General features: G+C 50.5%; 14 protein-coding genes and 1 non-coding gene across 15 annotated transcripts; 9 read left to right on the top strand and 6 right to left on the bottom strand.

Moving 5' to 3' along the window:
* Positions 1-356: 356 nt before the first annotated feature.
* Positions 357-431, top strand: TRNAI-UAU. The gene has a single exon. It is a non-coding gene; the product is annotated as a tRNA-Ile (tRNA).
* A 291-nt stretch (positions 432-722) lies between these two features.
* Positions 723-1,505, top strand: LOC112340968 (ethylene-responsive transcription factor ERF021-like). The gene has a single exon (XM_024660261.1). It carries the CDS (start codon positions 723-725, stop codon positions 1,503-1,505), a length of 783 nt encoding a protein of 260 aa, XP_024516029.1.
* Positions 1,506-1,750: 245 nt separating this feature from the next.
* Positions 1,751-3,805, top strand: LOC112340967 (pentatricopeptide repeat-containing protein At4g02750-like). The gene has a single exon (XM_024660260.1). The coding sequence runs from the start codon at positions 1,751-1,753 to the stop codon at positions 3,803-3,805; it is 2,055 nt and encodes a 684-aa protein (XP_024516028.1).
* A 284-nt stretch (positions 3,806-4,089) lies between these two features.
* LOC112340978 (uncharacterized protein At4g15970-like) lies at positions 4,090-5,429 on the bottom strand. Its single transcript, XM_024660305.1, has 2 exons — positions 5,131-5,429; positions 4,090-5,075 (listed from the first exon to the last, which is right to left on the bottom strand). The coding sequence occupies exons 1-2, from the start codon at positions 5,332-5,334 to the stop codon at positions 4,203-4,205; spliced, it is 1,077 nt and encodes a 358-aa protein (XP_024516073.1). The 5' UTR covers positions 5,335-5,429; the 3' UTR covers positions 4,090-4,202.
* A 59-nt stretch (positions 5,430-5,488) lies between these two features.
* Positions 5,489-6,740, bottom strand: LOC9649834. The gene has a single exon (XM_002986295.2). The coding sequence runs from the start codon at positions 6,738-6,740 to the stop codon at positions 5,604-5,606; it is 1,137 nt and encodes a 378-aa protein (XP_002986341.2). The 3' UTR covers positions 5,489-5,603.
* Positions 6,741-7,584: 844 nt separating this feature from the next.
* On the top strand, positions 7,585-8,203 carry LOC9649833 (germin-like protein subfamily T member 2). The gene has a single exon (XM_024660258.1). The coding sequence runs from the start codon at positions 7,586-7,588 to the stop codon at positions 8,201-8,203; it is 618 nt and encodes a 205-aa protein (XP_024516026.1). The 5' UTR covers position 7,585.
* A 2,165-nt stretch (positions 8,204-10,368) lies between these two features.
* Positions 10,369-11,022, top strand: LOC9649210 (germin-like protein subfamily T member 2). Its single transcript, XM_002986393.1, has one exon. It carries the CDS (start codon positions 10,369-10,371, stop codon positions 11,020-11,022), a length of 654 nt encoding a protein of 217 aa, XP_002986439.1.
* Positions 11,023-11,159: 137 nt separating this feature from the next.
* On the bottom strand, positions 11,160-11,895 carry LOC9649832 (pentatricopeptide repeat-containing protein At4g21065). Its single transcript, XM_002986294.2, has one exon. It carries the CDS (start codon positions 11,893-11,895, stop codon positions 11,197-11,199), a length of 699 nt encoding a protein of 232 aa, XP_002986340.2. The 3' UTR covers positions 11,160-11,196.
* A 2,204-nt stretch (positions 11,896-14,099) lies between these two features.
* On the top strand, positions 14,100-15,095 carry LOC9649209 (pentatricopeptide repeat-containing protein At3g29230). The gene is made up of 3 exons (XM_024660257.1): positions 14,100-14,233; positions 14,292-14,739; positions 14,871-15,095. Exons 1-3 carry the CDS (start codon positions 14,100-14,102, stop codon positions 15,093-15,095), a joined length of 807 nt encoding a protein of 268 aa, XP_024516025.1.
* Positions 15,096-16,950: 1,855 nt separating this feature from the next.
* On the top strand, positions 16,951-17,936 carry LOC112340966 (putative pentatricopeptide repeat-containing protein At3g49142). Its single transcript, XM_024660256.1, has 2 exons — positions 16,951-17,283; positions 17,775-17,936. The coding sequence occupies exons 1-2, from the start codon at positions 16,951-16,953 to the stop codon at positions 17,934-17,936; spliced, it is 495 nt and encodes a 164-aa protein (XP_024516024.1).
* Positions 17,937-18,678: 742 nt separating this feature from the next.
* LOC112340965 (germin-like protein subfamily T member 2) lies at positions 18,679-19,332 on the top strand. The gene has a single exon (XM_024660255.1). It carries the CDS (start codon positions 18,679-18,681, stop codon positions 19,294-19,296), a length of 618 nt encoding a protein of 205 aa, XP_024516023.1. The 3' UTR covers positions 19,297-19,332.
* A 13-nt stretch (positions 19,333-19,345) lies between these two features.
* LOC9649831 (trichohyalin) lies at positions 19,346-21,194 on the bottom strand. Its single transcript, XM_002986293.2, has 5 exons — positions 20,457-21,194; positions 20,186-20,368; positions 19,947-20,134; positions 19,749-19,878; positions 19,346-19,680 (listed from the first exon to the last, which is right to left on the bottom strand). Exons 1-5 carry the CDS (start codon positions 21,192-21,194, stop codon positions 19,399-19,401), a joined length of 1,521 nt encoding a protein of 506 aa, XP_002986339.2. The 3' UTR covers positions 19,346-19,398.
* Positions 21,195-21,309: 115 nt separating this feature from the next.
* Positions 21,310-24,329, top strand: LOC9649208 (pentatricopeptide repeat-containing protein At4g02750). Its single transcript, XM_024660312.1, has one exon. It carries the CDS (start codon positions 21,319-21,321, stop codon positions 23,245-23,247), a length of 1,929 nt encoding a protein of 642 aa, XP_024516080.1. The 5' UTR covers positions 21,310-21,318; the 3' UTR covers positions 23,248-24,329.
* Positions 23,422-24,720, bottom strand: LOC9649830 (germin-like protein subfamily T member 2). Its single transcript, XM_002986292.2, has 2 exons — positions 24,585-24,720; positions 23,422-24,014 (listed from the first exon to the last, which is right to left on the bottom strand). The coding sequence occupies exons 1-2, from the start codon at positions 24,718-24,720 to the stop codon at positions 23,422-23,424; spliced, it is 729 nt and encodes a 242-aa protein (XP_002986338.2).
* Positions 24,721-24,962: 242 nt separating this feature from the next.
* Positions 24,963-25,961, bottom strand: LOC112340964 (germin-like protein subfamily T member 2). The gene is made up of 2 exons (XM_024660254.1): positions 25,665-25,961; positions 24,963-25,106 (listed from the first exon to the last, which is right to left on the bottom strand). Exons 1-2 carry the CDS (start codon positions 25,959-25,961, stop codon positions 24,963-24,965), a joined length of 441 nt encoding a protein of 146 aa, XP_024516022.1.
* Between the last annotated feature and the right edge of the window lie 643 nt (positions 25,962-26,604).

Below are 26,604 nucleotides of genomic sequence, written 5' to 3'. Positions count from 1 at the left end.
TCACAATTTTCATATCATCACGATTTTAAGTAGACAGGTAGCTGGGCTTTGAAGCCGAGAAGTCTTTGCATTGGTCAGATTTCGTCAATGGATTAAGATTCGACACTGTTAATTTGGAAGAGCTGGCAAGATTGCACTCCTACATTAGTATCAAGCAAACACGTAAATCTAAATTTTATTTTAATAGGATAGTTAAGACCCACATATGTAGTATAAAGAGAATTATTCATTTTTATGTGACAACAAATACTTTTTCCTCTCTTTGCGCAACTTAGAATATTCAACAAGTGGCATATAAGATTCTTTAGCATATGCCCATTCTGGGCATACGTAAAGAACATTACCGCTCTCACTGAGTTCCCGTAGCTCAGCTGGTTGAGAGCGTTGGTCTTATGAGCCGAAGGTGGCGGGTTCGAACCCCGCCGGGAACAATATCTCGTTAAGTTTTCATATAATTACCAATGCTCTATGCTCTTCGTAGTTTTTCACATGCAAACATGGAATTTACCTTGTCCACAAAAGTAGTTGTGACTTTCTGGACCACCTGGCCTACATTTGGGGAGAGCTTGCGTGCTCTTCCCACCAATATATATTCCAATATTTCCACCTTGTTCTCTTCTTCCTTTATGTGGGAAGAAACCAGTTAGCTTTGACCATTTTCTTCTCCTCGTTCTCTCCTCCCATTTTGCGCGAGCTCTAGAAGCTCTACTAATCGGATCGCCATGGTTTTGAAGCAGCAAGGATCTGGCGAGGAGGGCGATGGATCGCGCTTGAAGCAGCATCGCAAGATCAGCAAGTTCCGGGGCGTGAGGAAGCGGTCGTGGGGGCGATGGGTGTCGGAGATCCGCGAGCCGCACACGCAGACGCGGGTGTGGCTGGGGAGCTTTGCAACGCCGGAGATGGCAGCGCGAGCCTACGACGTTGGCCTCCTCTACCTCCGCGGCCCCTCCGCGGTGCTCAACTTCCCCGACTCGCCATCGCGCCTGCCTTGCCTCTCGCGGATCACTGTCAAATCCATCCAGGCCGCTGCCGCCATCGCTGCAAACGCCATGGCAATCTCGAGCACCGGCAATCCTCCTCCAGCGAACGATCCCACGAGCGCTGCAGCTCCAAGTTATAGCACTGGCCATGGATCACTCGTCGAGCATTGCGATGGCAAGCCATTGTCTCTCTTCGAGCAGATCGAGCAAGACTCGAGCAAGGAGATCAGCGCCACCGACACTCCCAGCACCGACAACACGGACATCTCAAGCGATCGTCTGAGTGAGAGTAAGAGTGTGGGCTGTGTAGATCCGAGGGAAGAACCCTCGATCCACGATGATCATGTCGTGATCATCGATCAAGAGGTTACGGCTGAACAGCCAATGCCAAGCTTCCCACTGGACGATTGCATGGCCCTCCTGGACGACGCCCCGCTCGAATCCTTCCCGTGCATCGCCGCGGCCATTGAATATCACGACGAGGATCCATTCGACGAGCCGATTCTTTGGCCTCACATTTCATGACCGATCCTTGCGTGTACAGAAAAAAAAAAGACTAAGTGAAGAAAAAAAAGAGCTTTCTATGATTCCTTGAAAGCGAACCAAGTTCTAATCTTTTGATCACTCACCGAATCGGATGTGAACGAAATCTTGACGATCCCCGCCGCAAAAGCCACTGGGCGTTGACTAACGCGAAATGGTCGGTGCCAGAAAAGTCAACCCACTTCACGATCAAAGACATTCAAAGCTCTTGCAACTTGGTTCATAGGATGAGATTTGTGTCTAGAAGGCATGGATTAGATCGAGCGAGACAAAGCACCGACAAGAGCAAATCGCTACACACGGCAGCGGCAGTATTACAAGTAGATCAAGCAAAGGGAGCCGTGGAAGAAGAAAAAGAAGAGCAAGGAGATCAGGATGCGAGCACGCTCGATCGAATCCAGCACTGGAGGAGGCCGCGCAACATTCCCATCTGGGCGATCCATTGCTGCAAGGCCATGTCCGCGAATGCCGAGACCGACCACCCACACGAGATCCGCGCCGCTTTCGACCGATCCAAGCCCCGGACTCTCGTCACCTGGAACACGCTCCTCACGATCTACTCCCAGTCCAGTGATCTCTCGCGAGCCACTCAGGTCTTCGACGCAATGCCCGGGAGGAGCAGCGCGTCGTGGAAAGAGCTCTTCCTCCGGTATGCCCAGTTCGGGCATATCAATCCAAGCAAGGAACTCTTTGATAGAATGCCCGGAAGGGATCTCGTGGTGTGGACAAGCTTTCTAAATCTCTTTGCGAGACATGGCGAGTTAAACCACTCCAAAGAATTGCTTTTCAGGATGCCTCAACACGATCGAGTGTCGTGGACTACTATGCTTCGAGGATATGCCCAATGTGGGCAAATGCTAAATGCTAAACAAATGTTTGATTCTATGGAAGAACGAAGCTTTTTCTCCTGGACGGACATGGTATCCGGCTATGCAAGAATGGAAGAATTTGACAACGCTAAATCTCTGTTTGATCAAATGCCTAGCCACGATTTAATCACTTGTACCGCTATAATACCAGCAATTGCCAACTATGGGAAAATTGGTGACATTAAGTTCTTTTACGACTCTGTGCCCGAGAAAGATCTCGTGCTATCGACCGCGTTGGTGGGAGCTTTCGTGCAAATCGGGAATCTGGTAGAGGCCCGAGGTGTGTTTGAGACGATGGCGACGAGGAACTTGGTTTCGTGGACAACGGTAGTGTCAGGCTATGCCCAGTATGGATTCATAGACGAGGCCGAGAGGATGTTTTCCCGGATGCCTGAGTGGAATCTCGTGTCCTGGACCGCGATGATTGATGGGCTGATGGAAAACGGGGGCCTGGGCCCAGCGAAGCTTCTCTTTGATCGAATGCCGCAGAGAAACATCGTTGCCTACACCGCTCTTGTCACGGGATTCATCCGGAATGCGCAGCTCGATCTGGCAAAGGAGCTCTTCGATCGAACCCCGCAGTGGGATCTCGTGATCTGGGCTTCGATCGCCGCCTCCTATGCCCAGCACGGGCATGTCGACCACGCGATGGCGATCCACCAGCAAATGCCCGCAAGGGACGTGATAGTGTGGAATCTGCTGGTCGCGATGCTCGGCCAGGCCGGGAGAATGGAGGACGCGCTCAAGATCCAGCACCAGATGCCGAAATGGAACGTTTTCACCTGGAACGCGATCCTCTCCGGCTACGCGATCAATGGCGATATCCACTCGGCTCAGCGATCGTTTGACAGCATCCCGGAGGAGATCGTGAACTGCCAGTGCTGGACGAGTTTGATGCACGCTTACGCTCGCAATGGCCGCGTGATCGAGGCTCGAGCTGTGCTCGCCGCAATGCCCACGAGAGATCTTGCGGCCTGGAACTTGATGATGGAAACATATGCCCAAACGGGGCGTTACAAGGAAGCCATTCATCTCTTCCACGAGGCCACGCTCGATGGCGGAGTGAGGATCGATCTCGTCTCATTCATCACCATCCTCTCGGCTTGCAGCCATCTTGGGAAGATCCAAATCGCCCGCGATCAATTCGTGTCTATGATCGCCGACTATGGCATTGTTCCAATCCGGGATCACTACTCGTGCGTGGTGGACGCTCTCGCGAGATCTGGGAGGCTTTGCGACGCTGAAAGTTTGCTCGAGACGATGCCTTTCGTGCCCGAGTCATCCGCGTGGGCGAGCTTGCTGTCGGCGTGCCGTGTCTACCGAGACAAAGATCGTGGAGCTCGAGCAGCCGCGCAAGCCATGGAGGTCAATCCCCAAGCTTCGGCTTCGTATCTTCTCTTCTCGCACTGCTAGCTTGACTTTGTACTTGAGCACGTTGTAAATTTGTATACGTAAAGGTGGTAGGGACGTTTTCCTTGACTGAAGGTCTTGATTTCACGTGAAAACTATAGCATCGCTGTCTAACATAACCAAAACCTTGTCGAATCTACAAAACAATCTCGGAAAAACCATGGCAATCTTGAGAAAGCCACGTGAAAACTATAGTATTGTTCTTTCTAACATACATTTTCAACGATCGCACAGCAAAACCTTGTCGAATCTACAAAAGAATCTCGAAAAGACCATCGTGAAAACTATAGCATACACTTTGAAAACGTAGTATTATTCTTTCTAGCGTACATTTTCAACAATTTGTGCAGCAAACCTTGTCAAATATACAAAACAATCTCGAGAAAACCAATTTGTTCGATCACCAAGACCGCTTGCAAGCATCTGGAGCTCGAAACCAGACCCTCGATTGATCAGATCTTCTTTCTCCCAAGGTTTGAGCTTCGAAACGCTTCCAATCGTCCAGCACAAGCCGGAGATCCTCCATCTTTGCGTGGAGCCCCACGCAGCAATTGGCATGCATCGTGCAAAAGCTCTCGAGATCATCCGGCCTCTCGCAGAAGGAGCTAAAGATCCTCGATGGCAAGAACCTTATTCGCGCTCCAATCCTCTGGAACTCGTCGCTGAACTTGATCTGGTTGAAAACGTCCTGGTCATGGGACTCCGCGTGGATCTCGGTAGCGTTGTGCCAGAGCTTAAACATCTCCACGGTGCGATTGCTCGACTTTACGTGAAGGAAGCCCGTGTTGGGACCGTTGTGGAGGCTGGCCTCGTCGCCATTGAATCGATCGCACGAGACCTCAAACTCGGCTTCTTGGGAGAAGTGTGGAAAGGGGTCTCGGAACCAGAGGAGATCTCCATCCGTGAAAACGAGGCTGTATCCAAGCTCGAGCACCACGGCCAGGAAAGAAACCTTCCTCCGGGTCATCTTGAGGTAGTCATCCGTCATGAAGAACTTCTCGCCGGAGAAATCCACTCCTTGAGTGCGCAGCTGGAAGCAGTGGCGATGGATCACCAGGCACCGCTCGAAAGCGACTTGATCCAAGGCAACGATGACCAAACTGTCTAGGAACTTGCTCGTGTTCTCGCCCGATCGAAAGCTCTCGAAGAGGTAGTCTAGCATGCTGCCTGGAGCAGCCCACGCTTGATTCAAAGGTGTGAGGATCACTGTACTGGTGTTCTTGATCGTTGCATTGCGCAAAACCTGGTCCAGGTTCCAGAGCTCTTCCACGCTCTATAGAAAGATCACGTTTGAGGGTTTCTGTGAAGATCCCAGCTAGAACACTTACAAAGTTGCTGCTCCTGGCGATGGATTCGATCCGAGTTTGCTGCTCCTGCTGCTTGGAATCACTGGCAATCCCCACCACTCGGAAGTTCCTCATGATCAGGAAATTCGGGTAGCTCCAGAAGCATATCAAGGCACCGAGGAGGAGCAATCCGAAGCAAACTGCTGCGATACTCCTGCTCCTCCTCGATGAAACATTGAAGTCCATAACGTGTGGAAGTCGATCGGTCGATCGGGAAGAGCACGATCGAAAGCTCCCAGCAATGACGAGGCCCCATGGTCACGAAGGAAGCATCGAAAGTCTCCGCCTGGACTACCAGTCAAGCACGCCAGCTAGAGTTTCGATCGATCGAGGAGCACGATTTCGAAGTTGACAATAGGTTTAAAAAATCGTTTAACTCCAACTCTCGCTGAGAGAAGTATAATAGATCAACTGTACAGAAACTAGTAGTCCTCGATCTTACTTTCGCCACCATTCTAGAACCTATCGCTATATAAAAGCTCTTGATCGTCGCCACCATCGCTAGAGGAGAAATCCTCCTCGAACTCTTCCTCCTCCCTGTAAGACTCTGGATAGACGACCCTCGATCTATAACCGAGAAAGTCCTCCCCACCATTCTCTCCACTCTCCCTGTAGCTGTGCGCTTGGCGATGGCCACCATCGCTCGCAAGTTCTTCCACATCGAGAAGCTCTCGCGCTAGCAAGTCCTGCGCGAGCCACTGCTTGGCCGCTTGAGCGGCGTCCCTTTGCCCGAGACCGCTCATCACATCCTCCCACGAGAGCCAAGCGTCCGAGTAGCGCCGCAAAGAGCCCGAGCTCCCAATCACCACCGTCCGAGCTCTCCTCCTCCGTGCGTCTCGCAGCACGCCCCCAAATCCCGAATCGTCCGAGACGAGGCACACACAGTTCTCTCCTGCGCTGCCGCCGCTGCCCTCGGCCCCGAAGATCGTGGCCTCCATCCGCCGCTTGAGCGCCTCGTCCGCGGCGTCGGGCTTGTCCGAGACGGTCCGTACGGACACGCCCGCGCGGCGCAGCTCGGCGGCGAGTCCGTACCCCGCTGCCGGCGGCGCCGTCGTGCCCATACCGCCGCTGCACGCCGCGCGGTACCGCTGCTCCTTGGCGGCGATGGCCGACTGGAACTTTGCGCGGCGCTTGCCCGTGAGCTGGTTGAGGCGCGCGATTCTCTTGCCGCGCTCGCGCTCGTGGAGCTGCTTGAAGTGCTTCTTGAGATCCAGATTGGTCTTGCACTTGCGGCCGCACAGATTGCATTCGTAGGGCGCCGGCGGCTGGATCCGACCAGTCTTCTCCAGAATGTCGAGGATCTTCCTCTCGCGACGCTGCTCGCGGACCCATTCCGGGATGTGGATGAAGGCGTGGCGGTTGGCCAGCGCAATCGTCTCCCTCACGCACCCAAACGCGCCCGCCGCGCTCTTGAGCCGCATCGCCACCGTGAAGGGCGCCAGCGCCGGCGGCTTGTTGTCCAAATCCCAAAAGATCGAAACCGTCCTCGACGGCGTCGCCACCGCGAAGCGCTGCTGCTCTGTGTCGATCGATGCCCGGCAGCATTCTCTTCTTACCCGGACCTGCCGCTGGACGCAGCAGCAAGACGCCATAGCCATAAGAACCCTAGAAAAGCCCTAGACCTAGATTTAAAATTTAAAACTTCGAAGTTTGGCGCCAAACTCGAACTTATGCGCGCCATCGCCAATCCTTTGTTTCAAGCTGCTGCGTATATGAATTCATTATAAAACGATTTCATTGTCTAACTATATTATGAGAACCTGCATCAAGCTTTTTCAGAAAATTTTACACAATCAGTGAATCAGCGAAGTTCATCAGTGGATCATTATTTGTGTTCACAGAAAGTTTTGATACTATATAATGGTGGTGTTAGTGCAGGCCAACAACAAGTCCAACTTTATATTCTAGATTTTCTGTGTTTAAAAAAAACAAGAGAGGAAGACATCATTTTCTTTCCACGTTTTTATCAAGTTTGGTTTCTTTCTCTCTACGTAACTTGTTCTTCGAAAGATGACACCATTTTCTTTCCACGTTACAAACAAAGAAAAATCTTATCTTTTGTCAAGCTTGGGTTTCTTTCTCTATACTTTCTATGTTTCTGTTCAGAACTCGTAAACTTGTTCTTCACGATATAACTGTATAAGAAGAGAAAATTCACGAGGATTCTTTCTGTTGTGATCAAAGCCCCCTATGTAACTTGTTCTTCGAGAGATGACACCCTAGATAACACCATTTTCTTTCAACCTGTTTCTGCTCAGAACTCGTAGACTTATTCACGATATAACTGAAAAACCCAAGAAGGCTCTCCTGGGCTGAAACAACACGACACCCAGAGTATAAAATCTCCATCAAACGAAAATCCCTCCATTCCACAAGCTTCTCTTCTTCATATTAGTCCGATTCAATCATGTCTACATCCATTCTCGTGCGATTGGCGATGGTGGCACTCGCAGCAGTCATCCTTCCTTGCCACTCCGCCGATTCCGATCCCCTCCAGGACTACTGCGTCGCCGATCTCACCCTCAACCTCACCATCAACGGCTATCCATGCAAGGACTACTACGCCGCCACCATCGACGACTTCGTTTTCAGCCTCGCCACGCCCGCCAACACAAGCAACGCTTACGGAGCCGACAGCTTCCCAGGCATCGTGCAAACGTTCCCGGGTCTCAACACCCTCGGCTTCGCAATCCTACGCCTCGACTTCGCGGTGGGAGGCCTCATTCCTCCACACACGCACCCCCTCGCGTCCGAGCTCGTCTACGTCGAGGAGGGGAGCTTGTACGCCGGCTTTGTGACCCAGGACAACAGGCTCTTCGCCAAAATCCTCAACAAGGGCGATGTTTTGGTGATCCCCCGCGCGCTCATCCACTGGCAGCTCAATGTGGGCGACACTCCGGCCAAGGCCATCGCCACCCTCAACTCGCAGCAGAACCCTGGAGCGCAGCTTATCGCGAGTTCCTTGTTCGGATCTGGGATTAGAGACGACGTGCTGGCCAAAACTTTCTTCCTTGATGAGTCCATTGTCCGCCACCTTAAGTCGAATTTTTCTTAAGACTACGACATTTCAGTTGTCTTGATCCTTTGCCACATATCATGGGCTTATAGTTTTCCTTTGAAGGAGGAAATGGAACACCGCGTGCAACTCCCTCGTGGGACCTTATCTCCAGCATGATCGCGTGGATGAAACAATAGAAAGTTTGCATGAGATTAGCGCTAAACTTGCCAAAAGGTTGGCTAAGTTTACGAGTAAACATGGGTGAGAATGGGCATTTTTTTCTGCGGGTGCCTACAAATCGGGCATTCCTTCTTCGCCCCCCATACCGCTGGTAAGCATTCCTCGCAAACGTACGAGTGGCCGCAACCATAGAGACCTCGCCGCAACGAGAACTTCTCCATGCAGATGATACAGTTCTCGTTCTTGGCGTTCTTCTCGTCCGATTTGATCGACTGGGAGAGCTCCTCCTTCTTCCGCAGCTGCTCCTCCAGGAGTTGCTTCTCCTTTGCCTGCTTCTGCTGGGCGAGCTGGAAATTCCAAGGAGAAGATGAAAGAAGAATGAGGGAAGGAAAGGGATGAGACTTGCGGTACTTACTTGCAAGCGCTCCTCGTTGTAGCGTGTTCTGAGTGCCATCATCGTCTTGTGCTGCTCTTCCTTGAGCGCCGCAAGCCTTTGTAGGAGTATGAGCGCGCAAAGCAGCTCCAGAGCCAACTCCAGCAAGAGAATGACGCTGCCGAGAGCGCGCTCCACAACGACAGCCAAAAGGCAGCGATTTTGCAGGAAGAGCTGGCGAGAAAGAAGGAAGAAATGGAGAAGGAGAAACGCCTCCGAAGAGAAATCAAGGAGGCACATGAGCGTGAGGTAGGATTTCGATGGGCTCTCGTTGTTTTGATCTTGTCTTTCGTTTTCCAGATGAAGAAGCGAAGGTCACAGCTCGAGGCCCAGCGGGAGATGGTGCTCCGGAGCTGCCGCCGAGAAAACGAGGAGCTCTTTGAGAGCCTGAAGAAAAAGCGTGAGGAGACCGACGCGGAGATCGCCAAATACCAGAGGGAGGAGAAATCTTTGCAGCAAAACATAGACTCTCGCAACAAGGAGCTCCAGTTAAGTTTTCATTCTTTGTCGAGGATACTTATGCTCTGTGTTTTCCCTTTCTTTGATTGATCTCAGGAAGTTTGAGAGGCTTCTCAGCGAGCAAGGCCTTCAGATGAAAATAGGAGAAAGGATTGCAGCGCTCAAGGAAGAGCAGCACAAGACGATGATGGCACTCAGAACGCGCTACAACGAGGAGCGCTTGCAAGTAAGTATCGCAAGTCTCATTGCTTTCCTTCCCTCATTCTTCTTTCATCTTCTCCTTGGATTTTCCAGCTCGCCCAGCAGAAGCAGGCAAAGGAGAAGCAACTCCTGGAGGAGCAGCTGCGGAAGAAGGAGGAGCTCGCCCAGTCAATCAAATCGGACGAGAAGAACGAAACAAAACGAAAATAAAGAAATAGCCACGAATGACTGACATATACCAGCTCGGAAGGATCATCGGGTGCGTAGCCTGATCTGTAGTAGGCAACTGCGACAAGATGCCCATCACTGCGAAACAAAGAAAAGAGAAAAACATAATTATAAGTGGACGAAGCATATATCCAAACAAAGATTGCACTCACACAGAAAGCGTTCCATTGGAAGAGAGATGCGCTTCAGAATAAAGTTCAGTTAGCGTTCAACGAATCATACTGGCACCGTGACTGACGCAAAGTCAAGGAAAGGCGTCGCCACTGGCTTCGCTGTTCTTGACAGCGTCTATCTCTTTTTGGAAATAAACAAGTAAAAAACTTAAGGGTAAATGGATAATTGAAGAGCTGCCTTTTCTCACCATTTTTTGGAATTTGATCTGCCATAGCGCAAGGGGGCAGAGGGATACACTCCATTGAGAGGAATGAATAGATTGAAAAACCAATACTAATGCTCATGCTGCTTAATTTCCAAAATTCTATTTTTATTTTTTGTAAAATACCGTTAAGTGTACTTATATTGACCTTTGACCTATAATGTAATTCAAACTTCGCGTTCCAAGGGGCGGCCGTTGACTCGTCGTTCCAAATTAGTGTGTACGCGGAGCATCCAAGTACTACCACATTTTCGAGGTATATATATCATTCAAGGCAATGGTTCTTCATCACAATTCCAGCGATCCACTCATCTCCAATCAAAGATTTCATCCAGTTCTTCGACTATGGCTCTCTCCAAATCTCATGCTGTCTCGATTGCTTTGCTCGCATTCTTCGTGTGCGCAGTAGTTTCATCCGATCCAGATCCACTCCAGGACTTTTGCATCGGGGATCTCAACGTCGTCCCCGGGATCAATGGATTCCCATGCAGGAACTCGTCCGCAGTCACGGTGGATGATTTCATCTACAGCGGAATCGTCAACTCCTCCAACACCACAAACATCAATCGCTCTGGCGCCATCTTTGGAACCGTGCTGAGATTCCCGGGCCTCAACACTTTGGGTCTCTCCATCGCTAGGCTCGACTTTCTCCCGGAAGGGATCATCCCTCCACACACCCATCCCAGAGCCTCAGAGATGGTCTACGTAGAAGAAGGGACCGTGTACGCTGCCATCGTCACAGCGGACAATCGCCTGTTTGCCCGAGTGATGAACAGGGGAGAAGTCATGGTGATTCCTCGCGGATTAATCCACTGGCAGATGAACGTGGGAAGGACCAACGCGAAGATCATCGCCACTCTCAACTCCCAGCTCCCCGGAATCCAGTTCATTGCGAGATCCATGTTTGGATCCCGACCAGAGGTGCCGGACGAGGTGCTTGAGAAGACTTTCTTCTTGGACGAGCGTGGCATCAACCAAGTCCGATCCAACTTTGTATAAGATTCTCCCGTGTATAAGATTCTTTTCTCCTTGTCTTTGGAGTCTATGCAAGTTTGTTGATTGCATTCCGCTGCAAGAAAGTAGCCGCGATGAAGCAACCAGAAAAGCAAAGATGCGCTGGAAAAGCTCCTCCGCTCAGCATCGATTTCTCGAAATAGGCCGAGCAAAATTTAGTCACCAGTAATCTCCGCAAGAGCACGTCCCGTTGCTAAAGTGATGGAACCGGCTAGCGTCTCTCACGGTTATAGATCGTCCCACCATCTTGGACACAAACTTGATAGCCGAGTGGCAATCCCCGCACACCCGCAAGTTCTTGAGGATCCTCAGCGGCGACCCTTGCTCCGTGCTGATCAATCCAAAAGCCACAGCCATTTTCTCGCTGTGGTAGTGCAGCAGCTCCTCTTTCTGCTCCTCGCCAACGTCATGCAAGATCTCCTTCGTGTCGGGAACGTAGCCAGCGTCTCGCATTTCTCTCGCCGGCCTCTGGAGCTCCACGACGATGTCTTCGCTGCGAGGATGCGAAAGATCCCCCACCACGAAACTGTGAACTTCGCTGCCAACTTCGATGTTGCTGATCCCCGGAACTTTTCTCACTCGCCTCGACTTCATCAGGTTCCGGATCATCGATACCTTGTCCCTCCTCCCGATCGACGAGTACATGTTTGAGAGAACGACGTAGGCAGTCGTGTAGCCGGGCTCCAGCTCGAAGATCTTCGCTGCGACTCTCTCAGCACAGTCGGCATGCCGGTGGAGGCGACAAGGTCCCAGCAGCGACATCCATATCATCACTCCGGAAGAAATGGCATCGAGTTGACGAGCTCCTCGGCATACCGATGCCAAGGCTCGCAACTCCCGATCGATTTGCTCCTTCATGTCTCACAACCTTCCAGTCCAAACCTTTTGGCCGTCCACTTAAGTTCTTTCTGAAACTTTGTCCCCCAGTCGAGGATGGTAATCTGCCTTTTCTTGGAATACTTGCGCTCGATCTTCTCCCTCAACCAGTTGCACTTCTCTCGATCCGGGATGTGCTCATCGTCCCACGCTTGCTCCAGCCGCTTCAAGAGCGCCTGGAGAGTCTGGACTGGACGATTGACAAAAACCCGGACATCCTCCACACCCCGATAAAAAATGATCCAGATTGGCCTCGGGTTGAGCAGCTTGGCTTTCGTGTGACCATTCACCCGGTATGCTCTCAGCAAGCACATACTCCCCTGGATCGTCTGGCCGGACAACCCTGGGCTTAAGTTGTCGTCCACGCTCTTGGAATCGCCCTCTTCGAGGTAGGCCATCGAGGAAATTATCCGGGGGCACGGCCCAGGGCTTTAGTTCCAAGAATGGAGAGCATTGGCGCTGGCCTCTCTCATCACGATCCCTGCTGCTTCCGCCGAGCAGGGATTCTTTCCATGTCAGACCCCAAAAGGCGCCGCCGCTGCGATTCCTCGAGATATTTCAGTAACTGGCAGAAGAATCGCACACGGACCGTACACGTGGATCTATACATTTTTTTCCACCAGGATCGAAGGCCTATATGAAAGGTGGTAAAAGAATCAAATAGAGAATTCTTTCTTACTTTTAACTTCTACATTTATTTAACAAATGTAACTGGTAATAATATAACGTTCCCCGCGCTACTGAGCAGGATCCAGCGGAATGAGCTCTTGCGGCTATCGCGGCATGGTAGTTTCGGATCGTTTGGCGACAGGGAGCAATCGGGCGGAGGAAAGGTAGGATTTGTCATACTCTTTCTCTCTGGCACTTGCGATTTAGATCGGTGAGGAGCAATGTCGTCAGCACTGGCAGCTTGTCTCTCCATGTCGCAGGTAACTAGCGAGAATTTCGTTTCCTTTTGATTTTCATATCTTATCGCAGGAACATACAAGATGTTTGGATGCACCAAGAGGTTGGCTTTAGCTCGCTCGCCTCCAACTTGTTCCAGGAAGGAGTAAAAGCTGGTCCGAGTTCCTTCTCACGCCAAGGTAAGGGTCTCCCATCCACTCCATTGCCGACGAGCTTCATTCCAGGCATTCTTTCTCCATCCCGGATTCGAACACCGGTCGTCGACGATCGTGTTACAATACAGGACTCGAACTTTCCCCGCGACCGTTTCACACTGGTTTAAAAATCCAGCTGCCATGGGCGTGAACCGTACGGGAATGCATCCACCTGAGGTAAAATTTCTCACTTTTACACGTTCATCACCGATCAGCTCTTCCAGGATGCTCAGCGCAAGGGCCGTCTCGACGAGGAGGAACGCCATGCTGCTCCAGCTCAAGGTCGGCAATCCTTCGAGATTCACATACAAGGTGGCTTAGATTTGCTAGCGTGTGGTTTTGACTGCGTTCTTTGCGCCTTCTTTGGAGCCGAAAGCCTCCATTCCCTCCGATTTTCCTCTACTACTACCCTTGCGACTTCTTGCGCTGCTGTGGCTGGATTCTTGCTCTTCTTTCTGAGCAAAGGCGCTGGTTTCCCCTGTGGATTGCGAGCGTGTCTTGTTCCCCTGTTGTATTTGGCGTTACCATTCCTTTCTTCGAGCCAGAGGCTTCCATTTTCTGTGGCCTGCCTCGATTCTCGTGTGTTTTGCGGCTTCTTCGTGTTTTCTCGCTAGTAGGGGCTCTTCTCTCGGAATGTTCTCGTGTTCTTGTGTTGTAGGGGCTGAGGTAGCGTTTGAGTTCTTTTGCTTTCTTGCTTGCTCCCTTTGCGTGCTTTTATCTTTCTCCTTTGGTTGCGCACTAACTTAACTCTTGTTGCCGGCTGAGGAAAGCTTCCTTCTCCCGGATGACGGACGCGCTGATGCTGAAGATTTACGAGGCTTGGAGCTCATCGTACCGAACGTCCAAGCCAAGCGCTCCACAGGTGGAAACTGAGCCTACTGGCCAGAAGGAGAGCGCTGTGGAAAGCAAGCGGAAGCGCCCAGCGAGGAATGCTTCTACCGATCAGAAGCAGACCAGCTTCGCGAAAAGCGCATCGGCTGCGTGCTCCTGCCGACCGGAAGCGGTGCCACGATCTCATCAAAGAAGCCGGAAAAGCAGGGAGGCTGGAGGACGCGAAGAAGCTATTCAATAGCATCTCCTCTCCAAATGCGCTACTCGTACAACGCCATGTTGCAGGCTTACGCGGTGAACAAGAAGCCTGACGAGGCCTTGGAGCTCTTCCAAAGAGCCACCACGAGAAATGCTGTTCCGTGGAATATCGTGCTTAATGCGCATGCAAGGTGAGCACGGTTTTGCTAAAGTCTTACGTTTTAACTCTTCGTCTGTTTGTTTTACCAGCTTCTATGGAGCTCGCCCCTGCTTCATGCGGTATCCTTGCTGGGATAGCTACTCAACGACCATACTCAGGCACTTTGCAATTGCAGAGCTCAAGGCTGCTGTTGCCTCGTCAGACCTGGAGGACGTCAGAGCACAGTACTTCAAGGCCTTTTGCTACGATGATGGATATGTCGACGCGATTATTCGAAGCAGCTACACGTCTCTCATGCACAGCCTTGGTACCCATGGTCATCTCGTTGATGTTGCCGAGAATGTCTACAAGCGAATCCCCTCTCCGGATGCTGCTGCCTTCAACGCTCTTCTCGCGGTTTATGTGAAGAACGGCTATTACTGGCGAGCACAGAAGCTCTTCGCCGAAGGAGGGGGTGATAGGATCGACACCAGGTCGTTCAACATTATGATTTCCAGTTTGCCGCTGCTTGAAGACTCGGAAGCTCTTTTCGAACGGGCAAAGGAGAAGGATGTCTTTACCTGGACAAGCCTTGCGTCAGCCTATGTCCAGAACAACAGGTATAGTTCCATTTCGCTTTTCTTCTTCTTTTTTCGGCTCGGCTGATTGTATCTTGTTTTCCAGGCCAGGCAGCAGATTTGACGATCCAGAGGATGATCCAAGAAGGCATCGAACCAGCAAGAGTTACGTTTCTCGTCTGGGTTGCTAGTGGTGAAGAGCCTGGAACAATTGTACGCGACTTCGACTTCGTTCCGAATGCCTCGCACTATGGCCAAGTGGTCATCAACCTTGCCCGAGGTGGGAAGTTTGCAGCGGCCGTGGAGCTTGCAAGCTGTTTGCCAGACGATCCGTGAACTGGATGGCGGTTCTCTCTGCGGCAAGAATGGTTGACAACGTGGTCTACGGCGAGATTGCAGCAGAGAAGCTTCTGAGGCTCAAGAGCGACGATGACAAGTCCCCCACCGTATACATCATGCTGGGCAGCATCTACTACAACACGAAGCAGGAAAAGAAGCTCAAAGAAATCCTGGGAAAGATCAAGAAACTCAAGTTGAGGAGGATTCCGGGCATAAGCACGGTCGAAGCAAACGGCATTGGGAGGAAGTTTGTGGCATTCATCTTTTGTGGTGAAGGATGCCGCGACTACGCACACCATCGTTGACGGCCGCTGCACTTGCAATGGTAAGTGGTAAGCTTTCTCTTGATCTAAGCTAGTTGCAACGCTTTTCTAATTCTCTAACGAGCTTTTAAATTGTGGCACTAATCACGAGGAATCTGAATCGGTACCTGAAAACTACTTGAAATGGATGAGTCAAGAGCTTGACAATGAGTGGAAGGAGGTAGCAATTCAAACTTTGGCCAGAAACAAGGATGTGCAAATACACGAGCCAAATGGTGATAGAATTGGATCAATGGTAGTGGACTTTGGAAAATACAAGGGTAAGCGACTTGCAGATTGTTCGAGAAGATGGAAGCCAAGAATTTAACATCATGTTAGCAGCTATGGCTAAAAAGAAAACTCGTTGAGATAAAGGAGTTTTTCAATCAAGTGCCCGAAAAGGATGATTACTCATGGACCATACTCTTGGGTGCATACATGGATTATGGGGAAGTAGACGAGGCAAGGAGAATTTTTGATGGGCTGAAGGTGGCAAACGTTGTTACATTGAACACAATGGTCCAAGGGTATGCTCAGAACGGGCAAGTTAATCGAGCTCGCGAGATGTTTGATGGGATTCCCCGTGACACCAAGAGTGCAGCATCATGGAATGTGATGATCTCTGCATACGGAAAAGCTGGCAGACTGCAAGAAGCTGAGGAGATGTTTGAGTCAATGCCAAAAGAGCTCAGGAACCAGATCACTTGGAATTCAATGATGAAGGAGCTTGTACGAAATGGTCGATTAGTCCATGCGAAAAATATATTTAACACCATGCCCACGAAAGATGCTATTTCTTGGACGTGTCTACTCAGAGGCACTGTGTCACGCAAGTGGAAAAGAAAGTTTGGCAAAAGCTCTCAAATTGTTGGAGGAAATGCCGCATGACAAAACAGTGGTTCACTGGACGATGATGTTGGAGGCCTATTCCGAGACGTTGACTCCGCGAGGGCCATGTTTGACCGGATGGACGAGCCGGATGTGGTGTCAGTCAATGCGATGCTGTGGGCTTATGCCCAAAACGGCCATCTTCAGTCAGCAGTTGACTTTTTTTACGACAAATCTAAACACAAAGATATTGTCACACACAATATAATGCACATTGTGTATGCAGCGTGCGGGAGGTATGATGATGCAAAGGCATTGTTTGCCAACATGCCTAACAAAGATTGTAAACATGGATATCCATGATCAACAATGATAAGGGATGAAACATATGTGATTCAAACCTTTAATGAGATGATTTTGAATGGAATTCTACCCACATTCATTGCTATACTTGCAGCAAGCAGCCAGGTTTTGGATGTTGAAGAGAGCAAAAGCCTATTTTTCACGCCCATGGAACCCGACTTTGGTATTGTGCTAGGGATTGAGCATTACGATTGCATGGTTGGGATGCTTGGGAAGGTGAAGTGGATGGAAGAGGCCCAAGACTTATTGAGACGATGCCCTATGAGCGGGATGCAAGAATTTGGATGACATTTCTCTCTTCCTGTAGGAAGCATGTAAATGCTGAGCATGGAAAATATGCTGCAGAGCAGATATTTGCCATGGATGCCACCCCATACATTATATATGGGAAAAGTGGAAGGACTGATGAAATTGCTGGGCTGAGAAAGATGGTGACAGAGAAGGGCTTGAAGAAGCTTGGAGCAATCAGCCGTGTCCAAGTTAGTGGAAAAATGCACACATTTCGTGTGGGGGATCGATCTCATCCTAGTATAAAAGAAATACGGGGTGAGCTCACGAGGTTAATGAAGCTGGCAAAAGATGTGAAAGAAGAGAACTTTTGGCACCCCAATTGCAACAAAGAGGGTGTTCATAGTGAGAAGCTTGCAATTGCATATGCATTGCTTCAAGAATCTCACAAATCAAATGTTCTTGTCAGTAATAACATGCGGATGTGCAGTCAGCAAAAGTGATTTCTGAGATAAAGGAAAGAAGATCTTTGTTCAAGATGGTCAACAGCTTCACTGTTTCGAAGGAGGCTGTTGTTCTTGCAGTGATGCATGGTAATCTTACTACATTTCATAAGTTGGCTGTTTTATTGCACACTATATTTTAAGTTCAACCGTGGTTTAAAACTAGTTGCCATTCAAGAGGGACAACAGATTGTAGCCAGGTCTCAAAAAAATTTAGGCTCTGCAAGAACCATCCACTTAGTGTACAAGAAAACTATATTGAACATTTGTTAATTGGTTGCAACATATAGTGGAGGTCTTTCTAGGTGCAGTCCTCTTCATCCAGTCTTGTCCTAGTGCACGATGCAAATTCTTGTTAATGCCGGACGAAAATCTAGTCTCGTGGTGCGTGCTTTATGCATTGCCGGGAAGTGAGGTTCTTCTGCTGGACGCAAGTTTATGTCCACCTGCAGGATCTTGGCCACCCCGGGACCATGCTCTGGGGGCATGACTTGGTGACAGTGGATGTGAGACGATGGACGATAGCGGTGGAACAAGGACCGCAGCTAAGGATCCTCAAGAACGTCCAAGATGGTGGGACGAACTATAACCACGAGGGAAGTCGATCACTTTAGACCTAGATTTAAAATTTTAAAAATTCGAAGTTTGGCGCCAAACGCGACGCCAATTCTTTGTTTCAAGCTGCTGCATATATGAATCGCCACTTAAGATGAGCGATTTCATTGTCTATCTACATTATGAGAACCAGCATCAAGGTTTTTCAGAAAATTTTACACACTTAATCAATGATAAAACGTTATATGAGGCGAAGTTCATCAGTGGATCATCCACTTGAAGCTTTGGTTGTGTTTACGGCAAGTTTTGATACTATATAATGGTGGTGTTACTGCAGGCCAACAACAAGTCCAACTTTATATTCCAGATTGTCTGTGTGCAAAAAAAAAAAAAAAAAAACAGAGAGAGGAAAACGTCATTTTCTTTCCACGTTTTTATCAAGCTCGGTTTCTTTCTGTTGCGATCAAAGCCCCCTACGTAACTTGTTCTTCGAGAGATGACACCAATTGCTTTCCACGTTACAGACGAAGAAAAATCTTCTCTTTTGTCAAGCTCGGGTTTCTTTCTCTGTTTCTGTTCAGAACTCGTAGAGTTGCTCTTCACGATATAACTGTACAAGAGGAGAAAATTCACGCGGATTCTACAGCATGAAAAACCCAAGAAGGCTCTCCTGGGCTGAAACAACACGACACCCAGAGTATAAATCTCCATCAAACGATCAAATCCCTCCATCCACAAGCTTCTTCTTTTTCATATTAGTCCGATTCAATCATGGCTACATCCATTCTCTTGCGATTGGCGATGGTGGCACTTGCAGCAGTCATCCTTCCTTGCCACTCCGCCGATCCCGATCCCCTCCAGGACTACTGCGTCGCCGATCTCACCCTCAACCTCACCATCAACGGCTATCCATGCAAGGACTACTACGCCGCCACCATCGACGACTTCGTTTTCAGCCTCGCCACGCCCGCCAACACAAGCAACGCTTACGGAGCCGACAGCTTCCCAGGCATCGTGCAAACGTTCCCGGGTCTCAACACCCTCGGCTTCGCAATCCTACGCCTCGACTTCGCGGTGGGAGGCCTCATTCCTCCACACACGCACCCCCTCGCGTCCGAGCTCGTCTACGTCGAGGAGGGGAGCTTGTACGCCGGCTTTGTGACCCAAGACAACAGGCTCTTCGCCAAAATCCTCAACAAGGGCGATGTTTTGGTGATCCCCCGCGCGCTCATTCACTGGCAGCTCAATGTGGGCGACACTCCGGCCAAGGCCATCGCCACCCTCAACTCGCAGCAGAACCCTGGAGCGCAGCTTATCGCGAGGTCCATGTTCGGATCTGGGATTAGAGACGACGTGCTGGCCAAAACTTTCTTCCTTGACGAGTCCATTGTCCGCCAGCTTAAGTCGCAGTTTTCTTAAGGCTACGACGTTTCAGAAATAAAAGTTTTGTCTTGATCCTAACCACGTATCATGAAAGTTTGCATGATATTAGCGCTAAACTTGCCAAAAGGTTGGCTAAGTTTACGAGTAAACATGGGTGAGAATGGGCATTTTTTTCTGCGGGTGCCTACAAATCGGGCATTCCTTCTTCGCCCCCCATACCGCTGGTAAGCATTCCTCGCAAACGTACGAGTGGCCGCAACCATAGAGACCTCGCCGCAACGAGAACTTCTCCATGCAGATGATACAGTTCTCGTTCTTGGCGTTCTTCTCGTCCGATTTGATCGACTGGGCGAGCTCCTCCTTCTTCCGCAGCTGCTCCTCCAGGAGTTGCTTCTCCTTTGCCTGCTTCTGCTGGGCGAGCTGGAAATTCCAAGGAGAAGATGAAAGAAGAATGAGGGAAGGAAAGGGATGAGACTTGCGGTACTTACTTGCAAGCGCTCCTCGTTGTAGCGAGTTCTGAGTGCCATCATCCTCTTGTGCTGCTCTTCCTTGAGCGCCGCAAGCCTTTCTCCTATTTTCATCTGAAGGCCTTGCTCGCTGAGAAGCCTCTCAAACTTCCTGAGAACAATCAAAGAAAAGAAGAAAAACAGAGCATAAGTATCCTCGACAGAGAATGAAAACTTAACTGGAGCTCCTTGTTGCGAGAGTCTATGTTTTGCCGCAGAGCTTTTTCCTCCTCCTGGTATTTGGCGATCTCCGCGTCGGTCTCCTCACGCTTTTTCTTCAGGCTCTCGAAGAGCTCCTCGTTTTCTCGGCGGCAGCTCCGGAGCACCATCTCCCGCTGGGCCTCGAGCTGTGACCTTCGCTTCTTCATCTGGAAAACGAAAGACAAGATCAAAACAACGAGAGCCCATCGAAATCCTACCTCACGCTCATGTGCCTCCTTGATTTCTCTTCGGAGGCGTTTCTCCTTCTCCATTTCTTCCTTCTTTCTCGCCAGCTCTTCCTGCAAAATCGCTGCCTTTTGGCTGTCGTTGTGGAGCGCGCTCTCGGCGGCGTCATTCTCTTGCTGGAGTTGGATCTGGAGCTGCTTCGCGCGCTCATACTCCTACAACAACAGCGCAAAAGAAAAAAACTTGAGACAGAGGAAGATCACGAAAGAAAGAAAGAAAGAAAGAAGAAAGCTTCTATCGCACCTGGAGTGCCTCCCTCCGAGGCCTCAAAACTTTCTCCTCGAGGCTCTCGATCGTCCAGTTCCGGAGTGCTTTCTTGTTTGAATCCAGGCGCTTCATATCCTCTGGAGTAGCGAGGTATCCATAGAGTTGCCCATTCCTCCTGGACTCGCGACGAGGAGCGAACGCATCATGGACTCTCACGGCATTCTCATACCCGATCTCGGTGCTCGGAAAGACCAAGAACGCGCGGCTAGTCTGGCCCTCGTAGTTGTACAAGGGAATCAAACGCCGATCCTCGACCTTGATCACCTCTTCGATCGCTGCGCGAATTTCTCTGTTCTCCATACCTCTGTGCTTCCTGAGCTGCCGATCGTATGTCGTGGCCACATTCTCGATCACGACCACGGGCGGCCAAGGGATTTTCCTGTCGCGCTCTCCAATCGGCGGAAGATCTCCCATCGGAGAGAGGGCGAGACAAAGAACCCTAGCAAAAAATTTCCCTCTTTCTTGGGAACCAAAAATTAGGAATCTTCCATGGCGGATGACTGCTGCGATCGCAGGGCTAGAAGAGCGGCATTTCCTGGCGGATCTCGTGAGGGCTGCTGGCCGTGGCAAGGATCTCCTCCAGGCCCGGCGATTGCACGCCAGATTCTTCCCCGACAAGAGTGCCGCCAAGGACATTTTCTTCGCGAATCTCCTCATCCAGATGTATGGGCGCTGCAGCAGCGCTGCGGACGCGCGATCACTCTTCGACGCCATGGATCGCCGAAATTTCTACTCCTGGAACATGATGATCCAGGCCAGCCGCGCCGCCGGGCACACCTCCAGCGCCGCCGAGCTCTTCGATCGCATCCCCCAGCGCGACGCCGCGACCTGGAACGTGATGATCCACGCCTATGCCGCGCAGGGTTCAATCGACGCCGCGGCTCGGCTCTTCGATCGAATGCCCCATCGCGACGTCTGTTCTTGCAACGCACTGGTGATCGCATTTGCCAGGGAGGGGAATATCGCGAGATCCAAGAGCCTCTTCGATCGAATGTCGCAGTGGAATCTCGTGTCCTGCAATGCGGTCGTGCAGTCCTACATCCGGAGCTCCAATCTCGATCAGGCGAAGAAGATCTTCGATTCCATGCCGGATCACGACGTGGTCTCTTGGAACTCGCTCATCACACTCTATGCCCAGTCCGGGCATCTTGAGCTTGCCAAGAACACGTTTGATGGGATGGAGTTCCGCGATCTTGTCTCGTGGAACGCGATGATCGCCGCGTATGTGGCGGCATCTCGGATCCGTGGCTGCCAGGCTATGTTCGATCGCGTCCCAGAGCGCCAGGCCGTGACGTGGAACTCGATGATCACAGCGCTCGCGCACCAGGGGCAAATTGAGGCAGCAAAATCGATCTTTGATCGAATGCCGGCCAAGGATCTCGTGTCGTGGACGAATCTACTGCTGTGCTACGCGCAGAATGGATTCCTGGAAGAATCGGACAGGGCGTTCCATCGTCTCCCCTTCACCAACGCAGTGGCACGAACGACGATGATATTGGTGAATGCTCAAAGAGGGGATTTGGCCACCGCGAGAGAGATCTTTGATACCATGCCGGATCAAGACGTGGTGACGTGGACGGCGATGGTGCAGGCTTACGGCCACCAAGGCTTCGTCGCCCTCGCAAAGAACATCTTCGATAAAATCCCGGAGAAGAATCCAGTCTCGTGGAGCGTGATGCTCCTCGCGTATGCCGAGAATGGGCATTTTGACGAGGCCGTGAGGTTCTTCCACGAGATCCCGCGCAAGACCATCGTCTGCTGGACAGCACTCACGCAAGTTTACGTCAACTTGGGTGATCTCGGCGCCGCCAGGAGCGTGTTTGAAAGCATGAAGATGCGCAGCTTGGTTTCCTGGACGACCATGGTGTGGGCTTATGCGCAAAACGGGCACTACGATCGAGCAGTGGAAGTCTTCCAGCTTATGAATCTCGATGGCGTCAAGCCGGACGAGGTGACGTTCCGGAGCGTTCTAACTTCGTGCAGCCATGTCGGTCTCGTGGCCGAGGGCTGGGAACACTTCGTCTCGATCAGCCAAGACTTTGGGATGGTGCCAAGGAGAGAACACTACTGCTGCATGATCGACATCCTGGGTCGATCCGGAAGAACTCTAAGCGCCGAGGAGCTCGTCAACTCGATGCCATTTCTTCCGGACGTGGTGATATGGATGTCGCTGCTGGGAGCTTGTCGCCTCCACCGCCATGCCGACTGTGCTGAGAGAGTCGCAGCGAAGATCTTCGAGCTGGAGCCCGGCTACACGACTGCCTACGTCGTTCTCTCGAACATGTACTCGTCGATCGGGAGGAGGGACAAGGTATCGATGATCCGGAACCTGATGAAGTCGAGGCGAGTGAGAAAAGTTCCGGGGATCAGCAACATCGAAGTTGGCAGTGAAGTTCACAGTTTCGTGGTGGGGGATCTTTCGCATCCTCGCAGCGAAGACATCGTCGTGGAGCTCCAGAGGCTGGCGAGAGAAATGCGAGACGCTGGCTACGTTCCCGACACAAAGGAGATCTTGCATGACGTTGGCGAGGAGCAGAAGGAGGAGCTGCTGCACTACCACAGCGAGAAAATGGCTGTGGCTTTTGGATTGATAAGCACGGAGCAAGGGTCGCCGCTGAGGATCCTCAAGAACTTGCGGGTGTGCGGGGATTGCCACTCGGCTATCAAGTTTGTGTCCAAGATGGTGGGACGATCTATAACCGTGAGAGACGCTAGCCGGTTCCATCACTTTAGCAACGGGACGTGCTCTTGCGGAGATTACTGGTGACTAAATTTTGCTCGGCCTATTTCGAGAGATCGATGCTGAGCGGAGGAGCTTTTCCAGCGCATCTTTGCTTTTCTGGTTGCTTCATCGCGGCTACTTTCTTGCAGCGGAATGCAATCAACAAACTTGCATAGACTCCAAAGACAAGGAGAAAAGAATCTTATACACGGGACAATCTTATACAAAGTTGGATCGGACTTGGTTGATGCTACGCTCGTCCAAGAAGAAAGTCTTCTCAAGCACCTCGTCCGGCACCTCTGGTCGGGATCCAAACATGGATCTCGCAATGAACTGGATTCCGGGGAGCTGGGAGTTGAGAGTGGCGATGATCTTCGCGTTGGTCCTTCCCACGTTCATCTGCCAGTGGATTAATCCGCGAGGAATCACCATGACTTCTCCCCTGTTCATCACTCGGGCAAACAGGCGATTGTCCGCTGTGACGATGGCAGCGTAGACGGTCCCTTCTTCTACGTAGACCATCTCTGAGGCTCTGGGATGGGTGTGCGGAGGGATGATCCCTTCCGGGAGAAAGTCGAGCCTAGCGATGGAGAGACCCAAAGTGTTGAGGCCCGGGAATCTCACCACGGTTCCAAAGATTGCGCCGGAGCGATTGATGTTTGTGGTGTTGGAGGAGTTGACGATTCCGCTGTAGATGAAATCGTCCACCGTGACTGTGGACGAGTTCCTGCATGGAAATCCATTGATCCCGGGGACGACGTTGAGATCTCCGATGCAAAAGTCCTGGAGTGGATCTGGATCGGATGAAACTACTGCGCACACGAAGAATGCAAGCAAAGCAATCGAGACAGCGTGAGATTTGGAGAGAGCCATAGTCGAAGAACTGGATGAAATCCTTGATCGGAGACGAGTCGATTGCTGGATTTGTGATGAAGAACCAAATGGCCTTGAATGATATATATATACCTGGAAAACGTGATAGTACTTGGATGCTGCGCGTACACACTAATTTGGAAAGCCGAGTGAGCCACCATGTTGGAACACGAAGTTTCAATCACGTTTTTGGTCAAGGTCAGCGGGAAAAGTAAGTACAAGTCGCATTTTGAATAACTGGAATATATATTTTACTTTGCTTTTAAAAACATATTTCTCACCAGCTACGAAGTCCAATGATCGATGACCAAGGTAACGTTCAATGATCGATGACGATCAATGACCAAGGTAAAGTATGCATACATTAAGCTTCGTGACCCATTGACACCCAATTGACAATGAGATTCAAACAAGCGTCCAACGAAGTAGACTAATTTTTATCCAGTGGAAGTTGTAACGTATCCAATATCTTGCTCCGAACCTCCAATGTTCATACGTGCGGATAATACCAGCGACACCACAAGCAAGCAGGTGACCCGACCACAGCGAGCTTTTCCCAACGGACGAGTACTGGGGATCCATCTGTACAGGGGGACTGTATACGTAATGTGCTTGTAACAATACGACAACGACGTTAGAGCTCATGCAGTTGAGCTCTGGAAAGACAGTTTGGGAGATGGTGGACTCGCATCTTTTGTGTTACAAGGGGTACGAGACATTGTACTACACAGAGTCGGGAGGTCGCCGGGACAGTTGAACGAGTACAAAAGTTCAAGGCAGTGAGCCGCTGTTTCTCCTATGACATCAGGAAGACGCCCGGTGACGCTGGAGAAGATCCAATCCTTGCAATGAAATTCTTCTTTTCCTTGGCTGTCTACCACCAACCTCTAGGACTCATTCTCACTCAAGCTGATGGTAAGGCAGTCGGTGACGGTATCTGGTGCGAGATCGAGGCCGCCGCCGAGACTCGGATCAGCCACCAGCTCCCATGGTATCCTCCACTTTTGGCCGTCATGCCAGAGCATAATCGTCTGAACACTGAACATCAAACAGTTCCTCTTACACTTTCCTCATGCTTGTTCTGACTCGCCATTGCATCGATATCCTGCAACAACAATACATAAGCTGAAGAGAGCGCGACGGAGTCATACCCGGTGGGAAAGCCGAAGCAGCAAGGAATGGATTACTGCCTGAAGGGTCGAATTCCTCGTTGGCAGAAGTTTTGCAAGGCATTGATGCGGCTCCAAAAGAAGAAGAGTAAGCGATCAAAAGTGAAGAGTTTCATGGGACTGGACCCGCGAAATGTTGATATTTGCAGGAAACTCGTGTTTATTATTTTAACACAAGGTTACAGACGGGAAAGTGTCTCAACTTCTTCATATCAACCTCCAATGAAGTCTAAAATTAAAACATCTGAAGGATGCCTCTTTTGATTTGATCTATCCATCTATATGCAACCTTTACTGGATCTGAAGCTTTTTGCTTTATTTATGCTTGTAAATGTACACCTGAGAAAGAGCCCATGTGTCTGGCTATTTTCTTGATAGAATCCAGGAAAAGAATTTTGTAAACGGGGCAAAATCTCATACGAAGTTGGATCGGACTTGGTTGATGCCACGCTCGTCCAAGAAGAAAGTCTTCTCGAGCACCTCATCCGGCACCTCTGGTCGGGATCCAAACATGGATCTCGCAATGAACTGGATTCCGGGGAGCTGGGAGTTGAGAGTGGCGATGATCTTCGCGTTGGTCCTTCCCACGTTCATCTGCCAGTGGATTAATCCGCGAGGAATCACCATGACTTCTCCCCTGTTCATCACTCGGGCAAACAGGCGGTTGTCCGCTGTGACGATGGCAGCGTACACGGTCCCTTCTTCTACGTAGACCATCTCTGAGGCTCTGGGATGGGTGTGTGGAGGGATGATCCCTTCCGGGAGAAAGTCGAGCCTAGCGATGGAGAGACCCAAAGTGTTGAGGCCCGGGAATCTCACCACGGTTCCAAAGATTGCGCCGGAGCGATTGATGTTTGTGGTGTTGGAGGAGTTGACGATTCCGCTGTAGATGAAATCGTCCACCGTGACTGTGGACGAGTTCCTGCATGGGAATCCATTGATCCCGGGGACGACGTTGAGATCTCCGATGCAAAAGTCCTGGAGTGGATCTGGATCGGATGAAACTACTGCGCACACGAAGAATGCAAGCAAAGCAATCGAGACAGCGTGAGATTTGGAGAGAGCCATAGTTGAAGAACTGGATGAAATCTTTGATCGGAGACGAGTGGATCGCTGGATTTGTGATGAAGAACAATTACCTTGAATGATATATATACCTCGAAAATGTGATAGTACTTGGATGCTCCGCGTACACACTAATTTGGAATGACGAGTCAACGGCCGCCCCGTGGAACGCGAAGTTTGAATTACATTTTAGGTCAAAGGTCAATATAAGTACACTCATTTTGAGTAACGGTATTTTACAAAAATTAAAAATGAATTTTGGAAATTAAGCAGCATGAGCATTAGTATTGGTTTT

This window comes from Selaginella moellendorffii, unplaced genomic scaffold, assembly GCF_000143415.4.
Source record: "Selaginella moellendorffii unplaced genomic scaffold, v1.0 SELMOscaffold_73, whole genome shotgun sequence".
Taxonomy (NCBI): Eukaryota; Viridiplantae; Streptophyta; class Lycopodiopsida; order Selaginellales; family Selaginellaceae; genus Selaginella; species Selaginella moellendorffii.
The sequence above is the reverse complement of the archived record's forward strand: the minus strand, read 5'-3'. Positions and strand labels throughout refer to the sequence as shown.

Excerpts from the sequence above, each read along its gene's own strand:
- LOC112340968 (XM_024660261.1), top strand. The coding sequence starts at position 723 with ATGGTTTTGAAGCAGCAAGGATCTGGCGAGGAGGGCGATGGATCGCGC.
- LOC9649832 (XM_002986294.2), bottom strand. The coding sequence starts at position 11,895 with ATGAAGGAGCAAATCGATCGGGAGTTGCGAGCCTTGGCATCGGTATGC.
- LOC9649830 (XM_002986292.2), bottom strand. The coding sequence starts at position 24,720 with ATGAGCTCTAACGTCGTTGTCGTATTGTTACAAGCACATTACGTATAC. Across the intron at positions 24,015-24,584 it reads GCTTGCTTGTGGTGTCGCTG|TAGTTTCATCCGATCCAGAT; the intron begins GTATTATCCGCA and ends TCGTGTGCGCAG.
- LOC112340966 (XM_024660256.1), top strand. The coding sequence starts at position 16,951 with ATGGATGCCACCCCATACATTATATATGGGAAAAGTGGAAGGACTGAT. Across the intron at positions 17,284-17,774 it reads CTCACAAATCAAATGTTCTT|GATCTTGGCCACCCCGGGAC; the intron begins GTCAGTAATAAC and ends GTCCACCTGCAG.
- LOC112340965 (XM_024660255.1), top strand. The coding sequence starts at position 18,679 with ATGGTGGCACTTGCAGCAGTCATCCTTCCTTGCCACTCCGCCGATCCC.
- LOC9649834 (XM_002986295.2), bottom strand. The coding sequence starts at position 6,740 with ATGGCGTCTTGCTGCTGCGTCCAGCGGCAGGTCCGGGTAAGAAGAGAA.
- LOC9649831 (XM_002986293.2), bottom strand. The coding sequence starts at position 21,194 with ATGGCGTCGAAGAGTGATCGCGCGTCCGCAGCGCTGCTGCAGCGCCCA. Across the intron at positions 20,369-20,456 it reads CTCGGAGGGAGGCACTCCAG|GAGTATGAGCGCGCGAAGCA; the intron begins GTGCGATAGAAG and ends CTGTTGTTGTAG. Across the intron at positions 20,135-20,185 it reads AGGAGGCACATGAGCGTGAG|ATGAAGAAGCGAAGGTCACA; the intron begins GTAGGATTTCGA and ends TTCGTTTTCCAG.
- LOC112340964 (XM_024660254.1), bottom strand. The coding sequence starts at position 25,961 with ATGGTCTACGTAGAAGAAGGGACCGTGTACGCTGCCATCGTCACAGCG. Across the intron at positions 25,107-25,664 it reads ACCAAGTCCGATCCAACTTC|ACGATTATGCTCTGGCATGA; the intron begins GTATGAGATTTT and ends TTCAGTGTTCAG.
- LOC112340967 (XM_024660260.1), top strand. The coding sequence starts at position 1,751 with ATGAGATTTGTGTCTAGAAGGCATGGATTAGATCGAGCGAGACAAAGC.
- LOC9649208 (XM_024660312.1), top strand. The coding sequence starts at position 21,319 with ATGATCCACGCCTATGCCGCGCAGGGTTCAATCGACGCCGCGGCTCGG.
- LOC9649210 (XM_002986393.1), top strand. The coding sequence starts at position 10,369 with ATGGCTCTCTCCAAATCTCATGCTGTCTCGATTGCTTTGCTCGCATTC.
- LOC9649209 (XM_024660257.1), top strand. The coding sequence starts at position 14,100 with ATGCGCTACTCGTACAACGCCATGTTGCAGGCTTACGCGGTGAACAAG. Across the intron at positions 14,234-14,291 it reads GTGCTTAATGCGCATGCAAG|CTTCTATGGAGCTCGCCCCT; the intron begins GTGAGCACGGTT and ends TTGTTTTACCAG. Across the intron at positions 14,740-14,870 it reads CGGAAGCTCTTTTCGAACGG|GCAGCAGATTTGACGATCCA; the intron begins GCAAAGGAGAAG and ends TTTCCAGGCCAG.
- LOC112340978 (XM_024660305.1), bottom strand. The coding sequence starts at position 5,334 with ATGGACTTCAATGTTTCATCGAGGAGGAGCAGGAGTATCGCAGCAGTT. Across the intron at positions 5,076-5,130 it reads TCGCCAGGAGCAGCAACTTT|AGCGTGGAAGAGCTCTGGAA; the intron begins GTAAGTGTTCTA and ends ATCTTTCTATAG.
- LOC9649833 (XM_024660258.1), top strand. The coding sequence starts at position 7,586 with ATGGTGGCACTCGCAGCAGTCATCCTTCCTTGCCACTCCGCCGATTCC.